The sequence below is a fragment of the Alosa alosa genome, chromosome 2 (assembly GCF_017589495.1).
Source record: "Alosa alosa isolate M-15738 ecotype Scorff River chromosome 2, AALO_Geno_1.1, whole genome shotgun sequence".
In the NCBI taxonomy this organism is placed as follows: Eukaryota; Metazoa; Chordata; class Actinopteri; order Clupeiformes; family Clupeidae; genus Alosa; species Alosa alosa.
Genome location: NC_063190.1, coordinates 37,504,139 through 37,521,586, shown reverse-complemented (window position 1 = coordinate 37,521,586; position 17,448 = coordinate 37,504,139). Strand labels below are relative to the sequence as shown.

General features: G+C 41.7%; 2 protein-coding genes across 2 annotated transcripts; both read right to left on the bottom strand.

Moving 5' to 3' along the window:
• Positions 1-8,644: 8,644 nt before the first annotated feature.
• LOC125285640 (odorant receptor 131-2-like) lies at positions 8,645-9,616 on the bottom strand. The gene has a single exon (XM_048230173.1). It carries the CDS (start codon positions 9,614-9,616, stop codon positions 8,645-8,647), a length of 972 nt encoding a protein of 323 aa, XP_048086130.1.
• Positions 9,617-14,805: 5,189 nt separating this feature from the next.
• On the bottom strand, positions 14,806-15,753 carry LOC125285630 (odorant receptor 131-2-like). Its single transcript, XM_048230164.1, has one exon. It carries the CDS (start codon positions 15,751-15,753, stop codon positions 14,806-14,808), a length of 948 nt encoding a protein of 315 aa, XP_048086121.1.
• Positions 15,754-17,448: the final 1,695 nt, after the last annotated feature.

Here is a 17,448-nt window from a genome sequence, read left to right as displayed (position 1 = left end):
GGATATCCTCACGGGTGTTTTCGGCTGTAGCCATGATAACTAATCCCATCATCACAAGTGCTATATTGCTTTTATACAACAATTTTACCACAAACTAAATTATCTGAAAACACCCCATTATTGTTTAATCCTATAGCTCCCCTTTGGTTGTTCTAATAGTGGCATAAAATCCCTGCAGTAGGCCGGTCTTTGTGGTTTTTCATGTCTTAGTTGAAAGACATTGTGAAATAGGATAGCTGTCCAGTTCCTCTGCGCTGATGGACACACCTGGATAAAGATGAACTCTCCTCCCGCTTGACTGTCAGTTCCACCTTGTCATCCGACCTTTCATATATTCAAATATTCATTCATTTCATATTATTCATTTCATAACTCAAAAGTTATTTTAGGGACATCAATCTCCATTTTTTTCTCCAATTGCCAAGACTACTCACTTTTTAAACTATGAGAACTTTAATTTCATTTTAATTTAACGGTTATTGGAATCTTCGCATGGTATCATGGAGTGATTTATTATTAGCTGTTATTATTAGCTTTGCTATAGCTGAGGCCACCCTAAACGCTACCTGTTACTTAGAGCCTTATTGAGGCCACCCTAAATAGACAGACAGATAGATAGATAGATAGATACTTTATTGATCCCCGAGGGGAAATATAAGATTCAAACGCTAGCAGTTACTTAGAGTTACAATCCAAACACATACAGTGGGCATCGCTTTCAAATGACCACTTCAGTCGCGCATTACGAGGCGTGAAGCTGCGTGAAGCTTTAGTACCACTTTCGGCCACTGTGCGTCGCTCTGCCACTGTACATCGCTCTGCCTGCCGCCCCTACTGAAAAAGCAGGAGGCTACCTTTAAACATAATTGTTGCTGAGAGGAATCCCAGCCTACGAATTTAATAACAAAAAATAAATCATGCATAATTAAACATTACCTTTTTTTTAGGCTACTTGGGTATGGCTTAAGGATTTGACTACACAGTGGTAACAAAATTTGCTGTCTACATTATTGTCAGTGTTGGGGGTAACGCAACTACGCAAATCAAAACAGTGGTGTGATAATTGAGCCAGTAGAGAAATAACTGTTTAGAATTAATCTGTAGCCTTGGGTAAGCTTCTGCAGAAAACAAAGTTGGCGATTTAATACTATCTAGCAACGCTTTTAACAGGCTATGCTATAGAGGCTTAGACAACTATGACCCACGTTTTGGTTTTGTAAATTAATTTGCCCTACTTCTTGACTGCAATGTAGTCAATTGACTGCTTGACATGTCATTTTTATTTTTCTGTACAATAAACAAATACATCTGCTTTATGCCGCAGAATTACATTCATATTTGGAATTTACATAGTCCAATGCATCGTTACACTACGTTAGTGTTTCCCAAAACCATAGCAACGAACGTTCGGAACCACTATCGTAAAGTTGTGTAGTTACAACTACACCTCTCGACCTGTGGTAGAATGCTAGTAGAAGCATAGTTCCGGGGATCTTCATGTCAAAGACAGTTATTTGTTTGCAAATTAATAATTATAAATATATTTAGGTTTCTAATTGATATTTACACTTCTAACCATACATCCATATTTTAAAATGCCCAAGGCAGAAAATACATAAATTAAAAGTCAATTTGCAGCCATGTGCACGTAAGTAAAAGTCACATACCTGCAGATAATAATAAGGTGGTGCACACTTTTTGACGAGTCAGTTGAGAATATGTAGCCTTTGATTTTCATGGGGGGGGATTCGAACTCTTGGACAGGGGACTGATAACTGCTGCGCTTCCTGCATCTGCCAGCCTTAACGCAATGCGCCACAGAATTATGTGCAGGGGCCCTTTCACGTGCTACTAAACATCATTAACCACCTTAGTCCAGACTACTGAAGTTTGGAAACTATCATGGTCCAAACTTACGAAGTACTATGTAAGTACGACAGTTTTGGGAAACAGTCGTAACTTACATGTTGGTTAGTTGAACGATGTATCCTGTTAGTAAAAAGCTAACCTCCGTAGTTGTACGGGAAACGCACCCCAGATCAGCTTGTAGGCCATTAACAATCTGTTTATTTTATTTTATGAAGCCTATACAGTAGATCACTTGCCACATTCTCACTTTCAATAGACAGATGCAATAACCATTGGTCAAGTATTGAGTATAAAGCAATTAAGATAGTAGCCGATACAAAAAGTACTTCATACTATCATAAAAATTTGTTAAAACGAATAGCATTTTGCAACTTGACAAAACACTGAATTAAATATCGTAGGCACAGGAGAAAACTTGTACATCCATTGGCCCGTGGGGAGATCACATGCCAGTTGCCTCTCCCTTCAGTGCTATGACTGAGTTTGTTTCGCCAAAAAAAACTCTATTGCAGATATCAATGCGTCTTTGTTCATGGGTTTGGCCTCACAGCAGAGGCTTAGACAACTATGACCCACGTTTTGGTTTCGTATATTAATTTGCCCTACTTATTGACTGAAATGTAGTCAATTGACTGCTTGACAGGTTATTTTTATTTTTCTGTACAATAAAAAAATACATTACATTTAGCAGACACTTCTTGACCAAAGTGACTTACATATGTCAGCTATATTACAAGGGATCACATTGTCCCCGGAGCAACTTGGGGTTAAGTGCCTAGCTCAAGGGCACAATGGTGGAAGCCGGGAATTGAACCGACAACTTTCAGGCTACTGCACGCTAGCCCAGCTCCTTAACCACTACACTACCACCGCCCCTGTACCTGTAAATACATCTGCTTTATGCTGCAGAATTACGCACTTGGCCAGCCTATAGAACGGGCACATTTTGGAGAGAATAGAGAATGTACGCACGCAAGAATCTGTAGGCTATTTGTGGCTGGTTACCAGCAAACAATGTTTAATGCATTAACTCAAGACGTCAAACGTTTTCTAAACAATACAAACAGAAAGGAATGCGGCAGCAAATGTAGAAGAGTAATTTCCAGTGGAAGAACAAAATGCTGAATGAAGCCCAAAGATATGAAGGCATATCTGGCTAAGTTGTTATTTTATGAAGACGTAAATGGTTGGGCTATAGGCCTAGTTTGCAAGAAGGAGACATAAAGCGTGAGCATGCCACACTATCCACAGCTGTGGTAGCGGGGGTAGGAGGATTACTGTTAGCGCAGGATTTATATAAAATTCTTTAACCTGCCTCGAATGCAGGCTTGCCCAAAAAAAAGGCCTGTGGTTTGCGCAGCCTACAGTAAGTAGGTCTTAGTGAGTTAGGAGTCCTCTTGACTTTTTTTAAGCTGTCTCAGAGGTGGAAAGTTGCGTTGTTGCGTTCGTTGGGGGCAGGGCCGGATTAACAATTCATAGACCCTTGGGAACAAATGTCTGATGGCCCCACCTGCCCCCCAGCCAACGTGAATCGGGCGGTCAGTTAATAGGCCTATCATGAAGATTTTTCTTGCCATTTAAGGCACGAGCGCATCTGTGAGGCCAAGCCTCACCAAGTAGCTCGTTTGTTTACAACTAACATTACATTTAATTAAACTGCTTATAGGCTATGCCGAAATAGTTTCAACATTTTGAATATCAGTGTCGGGTGAATTAGGAAATGTTCTCAAAGTAGCCTTATGGCTGAAAGCTGCTTGGGATCCCCCCTGTTAGAGTGACCACCAGCTAATAAGCCCAAGGGGGGACAAGGGGTATGTTTCTGAGGGACAATGTGGGACACTGCCTGGCGCGGCGTTGCCCCCACCTCATGGGCAGACTCACTGGTTTACCCATTTCTAGCACATACCACCTTACATGGCTGTTTACTTATTTATTGCTACTTTTGCACTGAACAAGGAATGCACTTTATTTGTCATTGTCACAGGTACAACGAAATTAAGACATTCTATATTCTATTCTACGGTATATGAATAATGCCCTAATTCCCCTAAACATGTGTAGCCTAATTGCTGATGTAGGCTAGCCTATGCTCATGAATAGGTCATGTGTATTTTGTTCTAAATAAAGATTCATAATACTTTGAACATTCAATGAATTGACAGATATGCACTTCCACTTACGATTTACTTTAGCTATTTAATTTGATTTATTTTTCATTACAATGTATTCACTTTAAGTAAATGATATGGATGGATGGATGGATGGTTTATTGATCCCCAAGGGGAAATTCAAGAAGTTTACTTGTAGTTGCTCAACACCACAGGAACAGTTAAAAAAAAGCGCAGGGGAAAAAACTGTTCAGTGTTCTGGGTAACGTTAACGTTCACTGTAAATAATGTTGTATGATAAAGCCACATTTAAGTTTGACTTCCTCCGCAATTACTTTGTTGTATGGAATAAAATAACCCTTTATTTGTAAATAACAGACTTTATTTTGTTGCATATAGTGCTTTGGGAATATTTCAGCCACCACTTGGTCTAACGTAGGCTATGCAGTGGATAGCTAACGTTAACGTTAGTGAAGGTAACGGTAACATTAACACTCTTTCAAATATGGCTAATGAAATCTCTGATAACAGATCAGTCCACAGCAATGAAATGTATGCTTTGTGTGGTAATGATAGGTAGATGTTTGGTAGCCTATTTGTAGGCTACTGCTAGGTCCATATTATTTCCAGTGAATACAAACATCATTCCAACACAGCTCAAGAAAATTAAATGTGTGCATCGGGTTGCGTATGTAACTCTTCTCGACTTATACTTTGTTAAATGTAACATTTCCACCATTTAAATGAGAAAACCAGGTTAACAAATTACCTATAACAGACCTTACACCTAGGGAGAGGGGGGTGTAAGTTAGTGTGTAATTTAAGTCGTAACTTAGTGTTATGTTGAAACTATTTAGTGTGGTGCAACCCGATACATTTTAGTAGCTCGTAAACTGGCACTACGTTGAAGTTAGAACTAAGCTAAGATGGAACTTACGTTCAACTGGTGCAACCGGCTACAGGACATAGAGCGACCAACTTTTTTTAAGCAAGCATTGGTTAATGCGTGACACAGTCTCAATTTGCGGGACGCATGAATTGGGCTTCAAACGCTGTGCGCGCACACGCTACGCGGGACGGATGGTCACCCTACCCCCTGTCAAGCAATAACCATACAAAAAGTTAAAAACAGATGACATGATGCGCGTCACTGACATAATGCGCAAATAATATAGCCTAGATATTCCAATATATTCGAATACATGTGTTTATTTTAGAGGGGATATTCGAACGTCATTTTTGAGCAATTTTGACAGCCCTAGTCCACTGTAGGCTACGCCAATCGTCTATTAACACCTTCCACCTAACCCCGGTGAGTGGGGGTCGCTATAATGCGTGTGAAATAGCACCATTGAGTAGCCTATGCGAAATAGCCTTAAAATCGTTCCGGTGTTGTGTGCCTTCTGGTTTCTCCACCTACTGGTTTCCTTGCGCGTGCATGCGCTGCAGCAGTTGTCAGACATTCACAAACAAGTTGTTTTAGGCGGTTTGAAGTCGCTTTTCATACGCCATGAGCGCTCGGCTACATTACAGCCACTCGGACAAAAGACATGTAAAAAAATATATGTTTTGAAAACTAGCATTAAACTGGATTCGATCCCGCAAAAGCAACACATGCGTGACTCTCTCCAGCCTGATTCCCTACCCTTTGAGCCAACTAATGTGTTACGCGATACAATTATCACAAACTATTGTAGGCTACCATCAATTAATAACGTAGGCAACACCCAGGTAACATGTTGTCCAGGCTATCTGAAACAAGGGGTTGCCGCTCATCTACAACAACTGGTTACCTTGGGCTGCTACAGTCGTCAGTGCACTGTGCACAGTAGGCCTATGCTACTGTTTGTGGTTGATCAACTAAAAATAAAAGATGTATTTGGTGATGACGTTAAGAAATTAAATGGTATGAGAAACGATCTACATAGCGCACCAGACCGCGATGTCTTCAAGGGTTGAATGAAGGGAGTTTGCAAAAATTTGCGTATTTTTCAAGTCAATAAACATTCTTAATTTTCTAATGTCTTTGTCAGGGAACATCTGACTTTTCAAACTCATAGGCCTGGTAGTCGCTCAGACAAGGAGTTATAAGATAAAGGCAATACCATTTGTGTCACCTAATGCAGTTCAGTGAATTAGCAAGATACCATCAGAAGGCAACAATCATTAAGCACCTGTGCACGCGCGCGCTCTCTCCCCTGCGCATGAAGCTGTCTGCGTGTTGTAGGCTAGATTTGCGTGAGTTCTTTCTATCTGCTTTACTTTTGTGAGTTGCGACCACCTAGGCTATGCTATAGACGTTCTATGAGGTACCAGTGTTTAGCTTTGTCACAAAACAATAAGCTTTGTCAGACTACTTTTAAAATGATATTCAGGGCTATATATACATTTTAAACATTCGGTGTTGAAGACCCTACAAAGCCTTGCGTTAATTCTTCAGGTGGGAAGTGTCAGGAATTTTCATACAAGAGACGCTCTCATTGATGGTTAGTATATGGAGTAGGGGATTGACAGCTACATAGCCAATCACATTATGAGAGATGCTGAATTTAACATTAACTGCAATGTTTGATTTTAAATTAATGTAAATTTAGCCGGGACTGTAAGCTGGCACACGTTAGTGCTCGATGTTTTCCGTGGGTGCGTATCGGCGCCTATGACAAGCGTATCTCGCAGTTGCATCCATTACAAACAAACATGCAATGTGAACGTCTGGGATTGGGGAGAGCACTAAATGCTCTACTGAATAAGCACGAAGACAAGCCTTTAAATGAAAAACACTCTTTAATAATCAAAGAAATAAACGCTAATAAAGTAAACTTGTGAACATCAAAAATCGTGTATCGCCTGTAACTCCGTGGACGTAACAGGAAGGCATTTGGCTGAGCAACGGAGGTTAATATGCTCTATATTTTGTCCAAATGATGTCTGTCTATCATTGTTGCACTCGGAGAAAACCAACAGTTGCAAACGGGATTCACTCGCAGTTAACCAAATATTTCTTTATTAGGGCAGGGCAGGCATATTTCTGGCTATTAAATTATTTCTAAACCAGTCTGCTAAAGTCTGTAGTGAAGTCTGTGTAGGGTTTTCCAGGCTCCATTTCTTTTTACGAGACACCCTGCTCACTTGAGCCATCTACCGGTTGTTTGGGTTGTTGCAGCGTCGTTGCAGCGTCACTGGAAAAATACAAATTAAAGTCGTGTGATCCCACGCGCGGACCGAGGGAAGCTGGCCAAGTCGAAGCACTGCCCACTGTACCACTGCAACAGGACCCTGAATTCTCAGTGTGGAATGGTAAGCTGGCTGAAATTCCTGTTGCCAGAAGGCTATGTTATAATAGCAGGCCATGCTAATAATATGTTACCTCCAGAAAAGTATTAGCCTAATAAAGGTGTATTCATGCACATAAAAAACTGATGACAAACCATGACATATAATTTCCTGGATAGCATGTGTTGCAAGGCCGTAGCCATGATGTCAACATTGGGGGGAACCAAATCTGTGGTGCGGTCTGAATTTCAATAACAGAATTTCAATAAATTTCCTGCCATGCAAAAACATTATTTAAATCACAAACAAGTCCTTTCTTTGGTTATTGTCCGCGATTTACATTAACTGTAGGCCATCACCGGCATTGTAAAAGTTTTTTCAACTTTTGTGCCGTTGCCACATTTCAGTACTACGTTTTGCCTGCATGGATGCGCGATTGAGTGCGCATCTAAATGTAACATGCAAGATGCAACAACCATTTCTAAGAGGCTTATAAACCGGTTAATTTCTGACATTACTACTAGCATATGAATGCATTATTTATGTTGTAAGACATGTGAAAGAAATGAATGACACAGGCACGCACAAATTCAAATAAATGCTTCAAAGTTCCCTTTGAGTCTGATCAGCTTCAAAAATGAATGGGGTTTCCTTAGACAGTACTACACCTTTCCAACAAGTTTTGTGAGAATTGTATCGGTATCTTTTGCGATATTGTTGACAGCCCGCACCGCAGTAGGGTGCAGGAGTCTTTTGATAGCGCACGCCTCAAACTATAAACGCAAAACCTCCAGGACAAACTCACAGTGTAGGCTACTCTGCTCTGAAACCATCAATAGGTCACTAATTAGTGCGTTATTTACATTTGATTGCATTTCAGATGGTGGAACTTGTTGGTTTCCTGTAGTAGCCTATAGCATTTTTTTCTTTCTTTATTTTTCTATGTCCGAATATTGGGGGGGACATTTTGGTCACATCTGAATATTGGCAATGTCTATGGTGACTACGGCCCTGATGTGTTGACATTTTACCTCAAATATGACTCATATCATGTGGACATTAGAATCAGAGAGTGATTCTATAGGGTTCATAATCAACACATTTCATTATTAATGTGAAAATATAAAGATGGGTACAGTAAGGTAATTATATGAACTGCAACAAGTTTAATGTTTATATTTTACATTGTGAATCTGTTTACAGGTTCATTCATCAAAAAAGTGCCAGTCTTAGAGAGAGAGATACATATTATCTTTCTCTCCCTCTCTCTCTCTCACACACACACACACACACACACACACATAGTTGACTTCAGGCTTTTACACACAAACTAACAGAAGCATACACACACACACACACACACACACACAGATAATTGCTGTGCCCTATGAGGCCTACGGTGGCCCCACTTTTCTGAAGCTGGCGCAGAACAGGAAGTGCCGTTTGAAGAGCGGCTTAAAGAACAGGAAGTGCTGTTTGAAGAGCGGCTTGAAGGCCTCGTCCCTCAGGCCGTACACCAGCGAGCTCAGGCAGCGCGGAAGGATCAGCACCAGGAGGAAGTTGAGGAAGCGCAGCTGCTGGTAGACGGTGAAGGGCAGGCGGGACGCCAGCGACTCCAGGAGCACGTACAGGAAGGACATGAGGGACAGGCCCAACTGGAGCGCGTGCAGCAGCACCGTCCGCAGGGCCTTGTGGGCCGACGCCTTGTCCGAGGAGGCCGAGCGCGCCTCCACCAGGATGGCCACGTACGTGTAGAGCAGCAGGAGCGCAGTAGTGAGGAAGAGGAGCACGTTGAGGACCACAGCCTTCGTCCCCTGCCAGGGCCACAGCAGCAGCTGCTCGATGGTGCAGATGGCAGGGGCCAGGTAGAAGGCAGGCTCGGACAGGAACAGGAAGCAGACGTCGGTCAGCACGTTGGCGCAGCCGGCCGCCCAGACCAGGTGGATGGCAAGGCGCGTGCGGGCAGGCGTGGCCATCTGGCAGTGGCGCAACGGGAAGCAGACGGCCACATAGCGCTCCAGTGACATCACGGCCAGGTTGAGTGGCGCCACGGTGAAGGTGGTGGCCGACAGCAGCACCAGGAAGGCGCAAGCTGCACGCACCAGCGTGACGTAGAAGGCCCCCATCAGGTAGAGCACCAGGCCCACGCACAGGTGTAGCGTGTCGCTCAGGAGCATGTGGCCGAACAGGATGTAGCGTGCCGTCTCACGGAACACGGCCTTGCTGCGGAGCGTCACCATCATCACCACGTTGATGTAGATGAAGAGCACGTGGGTGAGGAGGATGAGGAACATTTTGAAGATGCGCTCGTCCGTGATGGCCATCCACAAAGCCTGCATGTCCACCACTGAGATGGGCCCAGACATATTCGCCATCTTAGCACCTGGTGGATAAACACAAGCAACATTAGATAATGTGGGGAAATGGCTATATTCTTAAAATAGATGTTCCAAAATGTAAACAGAATTCAATGCATACTTCTGCATTGTATTCTTGACTTTACATTAATACACAGGATTAGATGTTAAAATCCCTTGTGCCAAAATCCAAGGTAAAAACACATTCAGAAGCCCCTGCTCAAGTTTAACTTTAAAAAGCACACTACCCACAAATCCACCAACAAATGGTCACAAGCACAATACAAGTGGCCCATCCAACAGCAGTAGCCTATATAGTATGCGGCATGTCATTGGGGTTATCAAGTGGGCACCCTCATTCACCGATGTTTCGTTAAGTTAGGCCCACGACACCTCATGAAGGCTTAACAGCAACATTAGATTATGTGGGGAAATGGCTATATTCTTAAAATAGATGTTCCAAAATGTAAACAGAATTCAATGCATACTTCTGCATTGTATTCTTGACTGAATTATGAAGATGACTGAAGCAAGCTTTATGTGTAATTATTTTTGTAATATTGCAAAACATGTTAATGTAAGAACACCATAATGAACATAGTCAATCTAAGTTTCCTAACTGGTATGTCTTTTTTCTATATCATTCTAAACATATTGTTTTACAAGAGTATTTCAGTGACTACATGTAAATGGTCATGGATGGTTATGGTATTTAACATACAGTACACTTCATCCAGAGCAGTGAACAATATTAGAATAACAATTAACAATATCAGCAAACATTACAAATACATTCAAAGTTTTAATGTATAGTATAAACTGCATAGTAATAATATATAGACATCACATTACTACTCATAATAATAACAATAATCGTACTGATCATAATCATCATTTCCACAATGTAAATAACCATATAATACAATTTACAAGTTGTATAACTCAGTTGAATAAATGAATTCATTTGACAGATGATGGTGAGCTTTAAAGCATTTCTTGACTGTGGCAAAGCAAGGCTATCACTAGAACAGACAGCACTAGGTCCTAATCCTGTGGCAAAGCAAGGCTATCACTAGAACAGACAGCACTAGGTCCTAATCCTGTGGCACATCCCAGTCACATCAGGAGGCTCCTCACCTGTTACCTGGGCGTGCACGACTCTGAGCCCGACAGGTGAGAGCACTGGACAGCTCGCATTAATATAGAGAACTGCTGCTGCAGTGACATCATGATCCGCACATCATGAGTTCCCTCAGTATTGGAGTAAACTGCCCACATGGTGCGGCCCCTGGGCACTGGTGCAGAGGGACTATAGTCCTATTAGGCCAGTCAATCTAGCCCAAAAAGACAACACATTTGCAACAGAAATGTCTCATAGTTTTTTATTGGTCCAAATACCCTCCTGAATCATATACTAAAAGTCTACCGTCGTAGATGGAGTGGAACATATTTTTTTTCAAGATTAAAGACCAAAGTTGTGCCCAACATAAAGTACTTCTGTCAAAAACATGGGAGATTTGTGATGTAGTAACTTCATTTCAAGATGGCGCCGACCGCAAACAACTCAAGGTATTGTCTGTATACAGTCCTTGTCAATAAACTATCTGCGCATTTACAAAGTCGTCAATGCCTTGTTTGTTAGGACTCTCGTTATACTACCATAGAAGTGTCAGGCTACTTTCAGCCTCGTAAATGGTTTATAAGTAGTGATTTATTTTTACCCTTAATGTTACCACTGTTAGCATGCCACTGGAAAGCATCGGCTAAAAACAGCCGTTTTTTTGCTCTCAAACAAACGTTCAAACTTGTTATCATGCGAAGCATATCCAAAATCCATTTCCACCGGATTTCCCCTTCAACATTTGCAAAATAGGGATTTTTGAAAACTTCCATATGAAGAACAGGACCTTCAGTATATGGCCACAAGATTGAGTGCAACATAAAACAATTATAATTTTAATTATTAATGTAACCAAAATGTTACATTAATGAATCCCTCGGTGTGTTTGTAGGCTTACATGTTTTTCCGGTGTGAGCCCCTTAAGTTTGTGGGAGTGGCCATGCATGGGGTGCATTCTGGGAGTTGTTGGCTTTCATCCACATGACCCAAAAATACATTTTCTGCCTTTTCTCGGTCAAGAAGGCCCTGACTTAAAAAAACATCTCTACTACACAAATTACCCAATTTCAATACAAATTCATCTTTCCAGTGGTGAAATAGCCCTTTAAGTGTAATTCAGTAAAGGCAAAAGTTCTTCAGTAAAGACATAACCCTTGCCTGTTTAAAAGAATAATGAACTATTCCAGAACAGAGTGAAGTATTAAACGCATACTGCCGGCAGAACAGCAGGTGTGATAGACTGCATAAGAGTAGACAGGACAAGATCGTTTTTTCATGCACACATCAATTTCGAGATTTTGAGCCAGTTTGTTACCTTATCATGTATTCTATCACACTACTACAACAAAAAAAGTCAGATTTACACATTTAGTTGTTTATTTCATTATATTGTGTTTACTCGCACCTATATATTTCTCCTAAATTCAGCAAAAGTTAGCATTCTAACCTTGCATGCATTACCGCATCGAATCATTTCATGTGTAGTACCATTGGAAAGCAATGTTTTTCCTGTATCATGCTATGTGATCCATATATGGACACGGCAGGTGAAAACATTGTTTTTTCATGCACTGGTCAATTTCGAGATTTTAGGCACCTTAGCATGTAGTCTTTCACATTACTACAACAACAAAGCCCGATTTACACATTTAGGTGTTTATTTCAGTACATTTTGTCTACTCGCGCCTGTATATTTCTCCTAAATTCACCAAAAGTTAGTCTTCTAACGTTTCATGCTCTACCGCGACCGTGATACAAAACATGACATGTGTAGTACCGTTGGAAAGCTCTGTTTTTCCTGCACGATGTTGTGCTATCCAAATATGGACACTTCCTTTGTAACCGCAACCAATCGCGAAAGTTCAAAGGCGAGTCTAGGCTGAGAACGGGAATCTCTTGTCTGTGTTCCCAGGCTGTTTTCTCAAATTGAGTTTTTCTCATTTTCCAGTAGAAACATCTCAGCCTATGTAGCACCTATGTACACCAAACTTTCCAGATATACACTTAGCAGTATTCTGAAGATATTTACAGAGGGATTTGTTAATAAACCATTCCTGGCCTGATTTATGTGACATGTGACATTTTAATCAAAAATATATGGCAAAAATCGATTTTTTAAGACTATGGACAGTATATTCTGATTTCCTAGGTAATGAAAGCAGATATCCTGAAATCCCTCTGTAATTTTATTTTCATCTTGTATGCAAACAAAATGAAAAAATAATTTTGTACCTGGCTTTATCATATGTTCAGATCTATCTACCGAAAATATATGCAAATTTGCGCATATTTAATGAGATAATGCCTAATTTGCATAATTAAACATTCGAATTTCAAAAACTTGTAATACATTTTTTGTTCATACTGGTGTAAGTAATCAACTGTGTAAGTTTCATGGTGATGTCTATTGTTTTAATAGTTATAATTTACCCTATTCACCTGTAGTGTCTCGCCTTACAGCAACCAATCGCAAAAGTTCAAATTTAAAGAGATGGTGGTCCAACGGTGGACCACAAATGGCACCAGCAGTCACCAGCGGCGGCATACCACCAGCGGTCCGCTATCTGCCAATCTGATTTTGCTATCTGGGATATTCAGATTTTTTTTTTTTAAGTATATTTTTTGGGCTTTATGCCTTTAATGACGGGACAGTGGAGAGACAGGAAGCGAATGGGAGAGAGAGTCAGGGTGGGATCCGGAAAGGACCACGGGGCGGGAATCAAACCCGGGTCGCCGGCGTACGGTGTAGGTGCCCCAGCCAGTTGTGCCACGGGGCAGCCGTGGCCTACTGGTTAGCACTTCGGACCTGTAACCAGAGGGTTGCCGGTTCAAACCCCAACCAGTAGGCACAGCTGAAGGGCCCTTGAGCAAGGCACCTAACCCCTAACTGCTCCCCGAGCGCCGCTGTTGATGCAGGCAGCTCACTGCGCCGGGATTAGTGTGTGCTTCACCTCACTGTGTGTTCACTGTGTGCTGTGTGTGTTTCACTAATTCACGGATTGGGATAAATGCAGAGACCAAAATTTCCCTCACAGGATCAAAAGAGTAAATATACTTATACACAGCTGGGGCCGGGATATTCTGATTTATACAGCAGGATAACAAAAGTAGATATCCATAAATCCCTCTGTAATTTTTTCCCATCTAATATCTGAACACAATGAAAACATAATTTTGAACCTGGCTGTATCCAATGCTCAGATTTCGTGTTTTCCCAGATAGCAGAATCTGATTGGCAGATAGCGGACCGCTGGTGGAATGCCGCCGCTGGCGTGCCACTTGTGGTCCACTGTTGGACTACCATCTCTTTAAATTTAACTTGTCATGAATATTAAGAAAAGTTAATAAAAATGATATATGGAGTATAACTGAACAAATTAAAGAGATTTTAGACCAATTGTGGAAACATATTGGGCAATTTGTCTGCAACCCGCCAGAGAAACGATGAGCAAAATGCCTATGGACCGCCAGCTATGCCCCCAATGGACCGCCAGCGGTCCGCCAGCCTCTTGCTAGCTGGGTTAAATGTATGCAAATTAGCGCATATTTAATTAGATAATGCCTAATTTGCTTGTAATACATTTTTTTTCTCTTATTAATGAAAGTAATCAACTGGGGAAGTTTGGAAAGACACTGTTATGTTCATCCCTGACCCATGCACTATGTTCATCATCTAAAGCTCCTGTTCAGTGTTCTTCTGTTGTTTGCAGTACAGTGCTTTCATCATTAAATCTAGTGCATCCAAATATAAAACAAGTAAATAGAGGCAAAGCATGTCTTCTTACAAATGCATTTACAGCCGCAAAAGGAAAGCCTATACATAGTTCAGTCAGAATACATTTATTTTGCCGTGTGAGTTCACACAAGGAATTTGGTTCTGGCCAATGCTGTCACTTCAGCACTAGCCTATAAACGATGTCTACTGGTATAGAATACACAACATACTATATATACAATACACACAATACAATTAAGACAGTGCACATTAAATATACAATGCACATATCATTTAGGACACATACAGACTGTATTAAAAAAATTACATAAAGTGCATGTGTGGCATTTTTCAAATTGCCAACTAAATTTCACAAATTGATGGCTGCACTTTATTTCTGACGCAGAATAGAAAGTTGTACTTGAAGAAGGCGCAGAATGCCTTGTCTCTGAGCCCATAGATGAGGGGGCTGAGGCACCTGGGCAGGATGTTCAGGCATATAAACAAACCGTACGCTGCTAGCTCATAGGTGGTTGGATGCAGGCCGCTCACAGCCAGCGAGCGGCGCAGCACGCCGAACAGCAGCGATAAGAGGTACAGGCCGAGCTGGATCATGTGCAGGAGGACTGTCCTGTGAGCCTTGCTAATAGATGTCTTGTCAGAGGTTGCGGACCTGGCCGTCATTGAAATGCCAATGTATGTGTAGACAACAACAACACTCACCGACGCAAATACTATGCCTGTAAAACTTTGGTTTATGATATAAGACAACGCCGTTTGGGAAACGATGAAGTCTGAACAGGTCCGGGCTGAAGACTGGACCATGCTGTGAGTCAGGTCAGCTGTCCAGTTTATCACGCCCACGATCCACACAGCAGCCACTATCACAGTGGTCCTCCTCCTGCTGGCTATCTCTGCGTGCCGAAGAGGGAAGCATATGGCCACATAGCGCTCCAGAGACAGCAGGGCCAGGAACACTGGGGACAGCAGGTTATTGGTCACCCGAGTGACCAGGTAGAGCAAGAAGCACACATAGCTCACTATTTTTAACATTGCCTCATCAAACGTGCTGTTGTACAGAATATAGAACACAATGGTGAAGGCCAGCTGGACTGAGTCGGACAAGAGGAGGCCACCGAACAACATGTAGCGCGGCGTCTCACAGAAGACCTCTTTAGACCTCAGCGTGAACAGCATGACTATATTGACATACAGGAAGAGGAAGCAGGGGGTCATGGACAGAAAGGCTCTCAGTGGAAGGCCGTCATTGAGAGAGAAAGAGGAGTTAGAGGATACTGTTGTGTTCTGCATGGTCTTTAGAGATTAAAACACACACACACAATATTTATACTGATCCCTGATGAATGACAAAAAGTACACAAAATGGGCATTAAAGCAGTATGTGATGTTCTAAAACACAGAAAATGAAAATAATGTTGCTATTATTTTACAGAAATGAATATTTCAATTTTGTATTACAATAGCAACATTTCTTCAAGTACAAAAATAAATGCTTTTGGACAGATTACATGATATGACTTTTTTTTTTCCTTTTGTGCATGTTACACACTGAAAAAAAACCCCCATTATATCAGTAGCCTAACCATATGAAAAACCTTAACCTGAGAAATAAGACATCATAGTCACTCACCAGGAACCGTTCAAATGACATACAATTTGGGTGAAATACTATATTATATTATGGCATTGCCACTGTGCAGTTCTCACATCATTCACTAGTGTCACATCCAGCTCTGTGCAGATGTGTTGACCTGTGGTGACCATGCCTCAGCTCCGGTCATCTGGTGTCTCTCGCCTCTCCTGTTTATATTAAGGTGATCTGGTAAGCGAGCGTCACCATTTGTGTAATCTCACAATGACTTTGCATTTTGCTGTGCTACACAACAGAAATCAGAGAAAGTGTTCTCTGCTGTGGTTGGCAGCAGCATTGTCCACGTTATACAGTTTGTGATGAGTGATTATGTTTAATTGATAATGCGTCACACACAATCAAAAGAGATTTTATGGTAGGAAAAGGGACCTGAAGGATAATAATGCCATCGATATCATCCAAATCAACCCTCATTACAGCAAATCAACCACCATTACAGCAGTCCAAATCAACCACTACAGCAGTCCAAAACAACCACCATTACAGTAGTCCAAAACAACCACCATTACAGTAGTCCAAACCAACCACCATTACAGTAGTCCAAAACAACCACCATTACAGCAGTCCAAATCAACCACCATTACAGCAGTCCAAATCAACCACCAACCCCCATTACAGCAGTCCAAATCAACCCCCATTACAGCTGTCTCTTTGTTGCTCACAATGTAAGTGTGAATAGCAATGGCCTTTTCACAGTGCAGACATTTTCAAGGGCAGGTACCTGAAGTTAATTTGATCTACTATAAAGTGGCACATAATAGGACTGCCATATGTTGTTGCCACCTACTGTGGGGGAAAGTCTATCTCCTTTGCCTCTTTGAAGGTACTGTCACACCCAATCAAAGTGCAGCCATCAGCTGAATTTGTCTGCCACTGCCACTGGTATAACAACTTCATATCAGCCAACTGGCCTGGGCAACTTATCATTCTGGCCCTATCCATTATGAATGGATATTACTTCCCAGACATTGTGCTTCACCATAGGCCATGATGCCCCTATAAACACCTACATTAATAACACACTAGGCCATGATGGCCCTATAAACACCTACATTAATAACACACTAGGCCATGATGGCCCTATAAACACCTACATTAATAGTGTACACACTATGCCATGATGGCCCTATAAACACCTACATTAATAGTGTACACACTATGCCATGATGGCCCTATAAACACCTACATTAATAGTGTACACACTATGCCATGATGGCCCTATAAACACCTACATTAATAGTGTACACACTAGGCCATGATGGCCCTATAAACACCTACATTAATAGTGTACACACTAGGCCATGATGGACCATGACTGCCTCTGACTGCGCCAT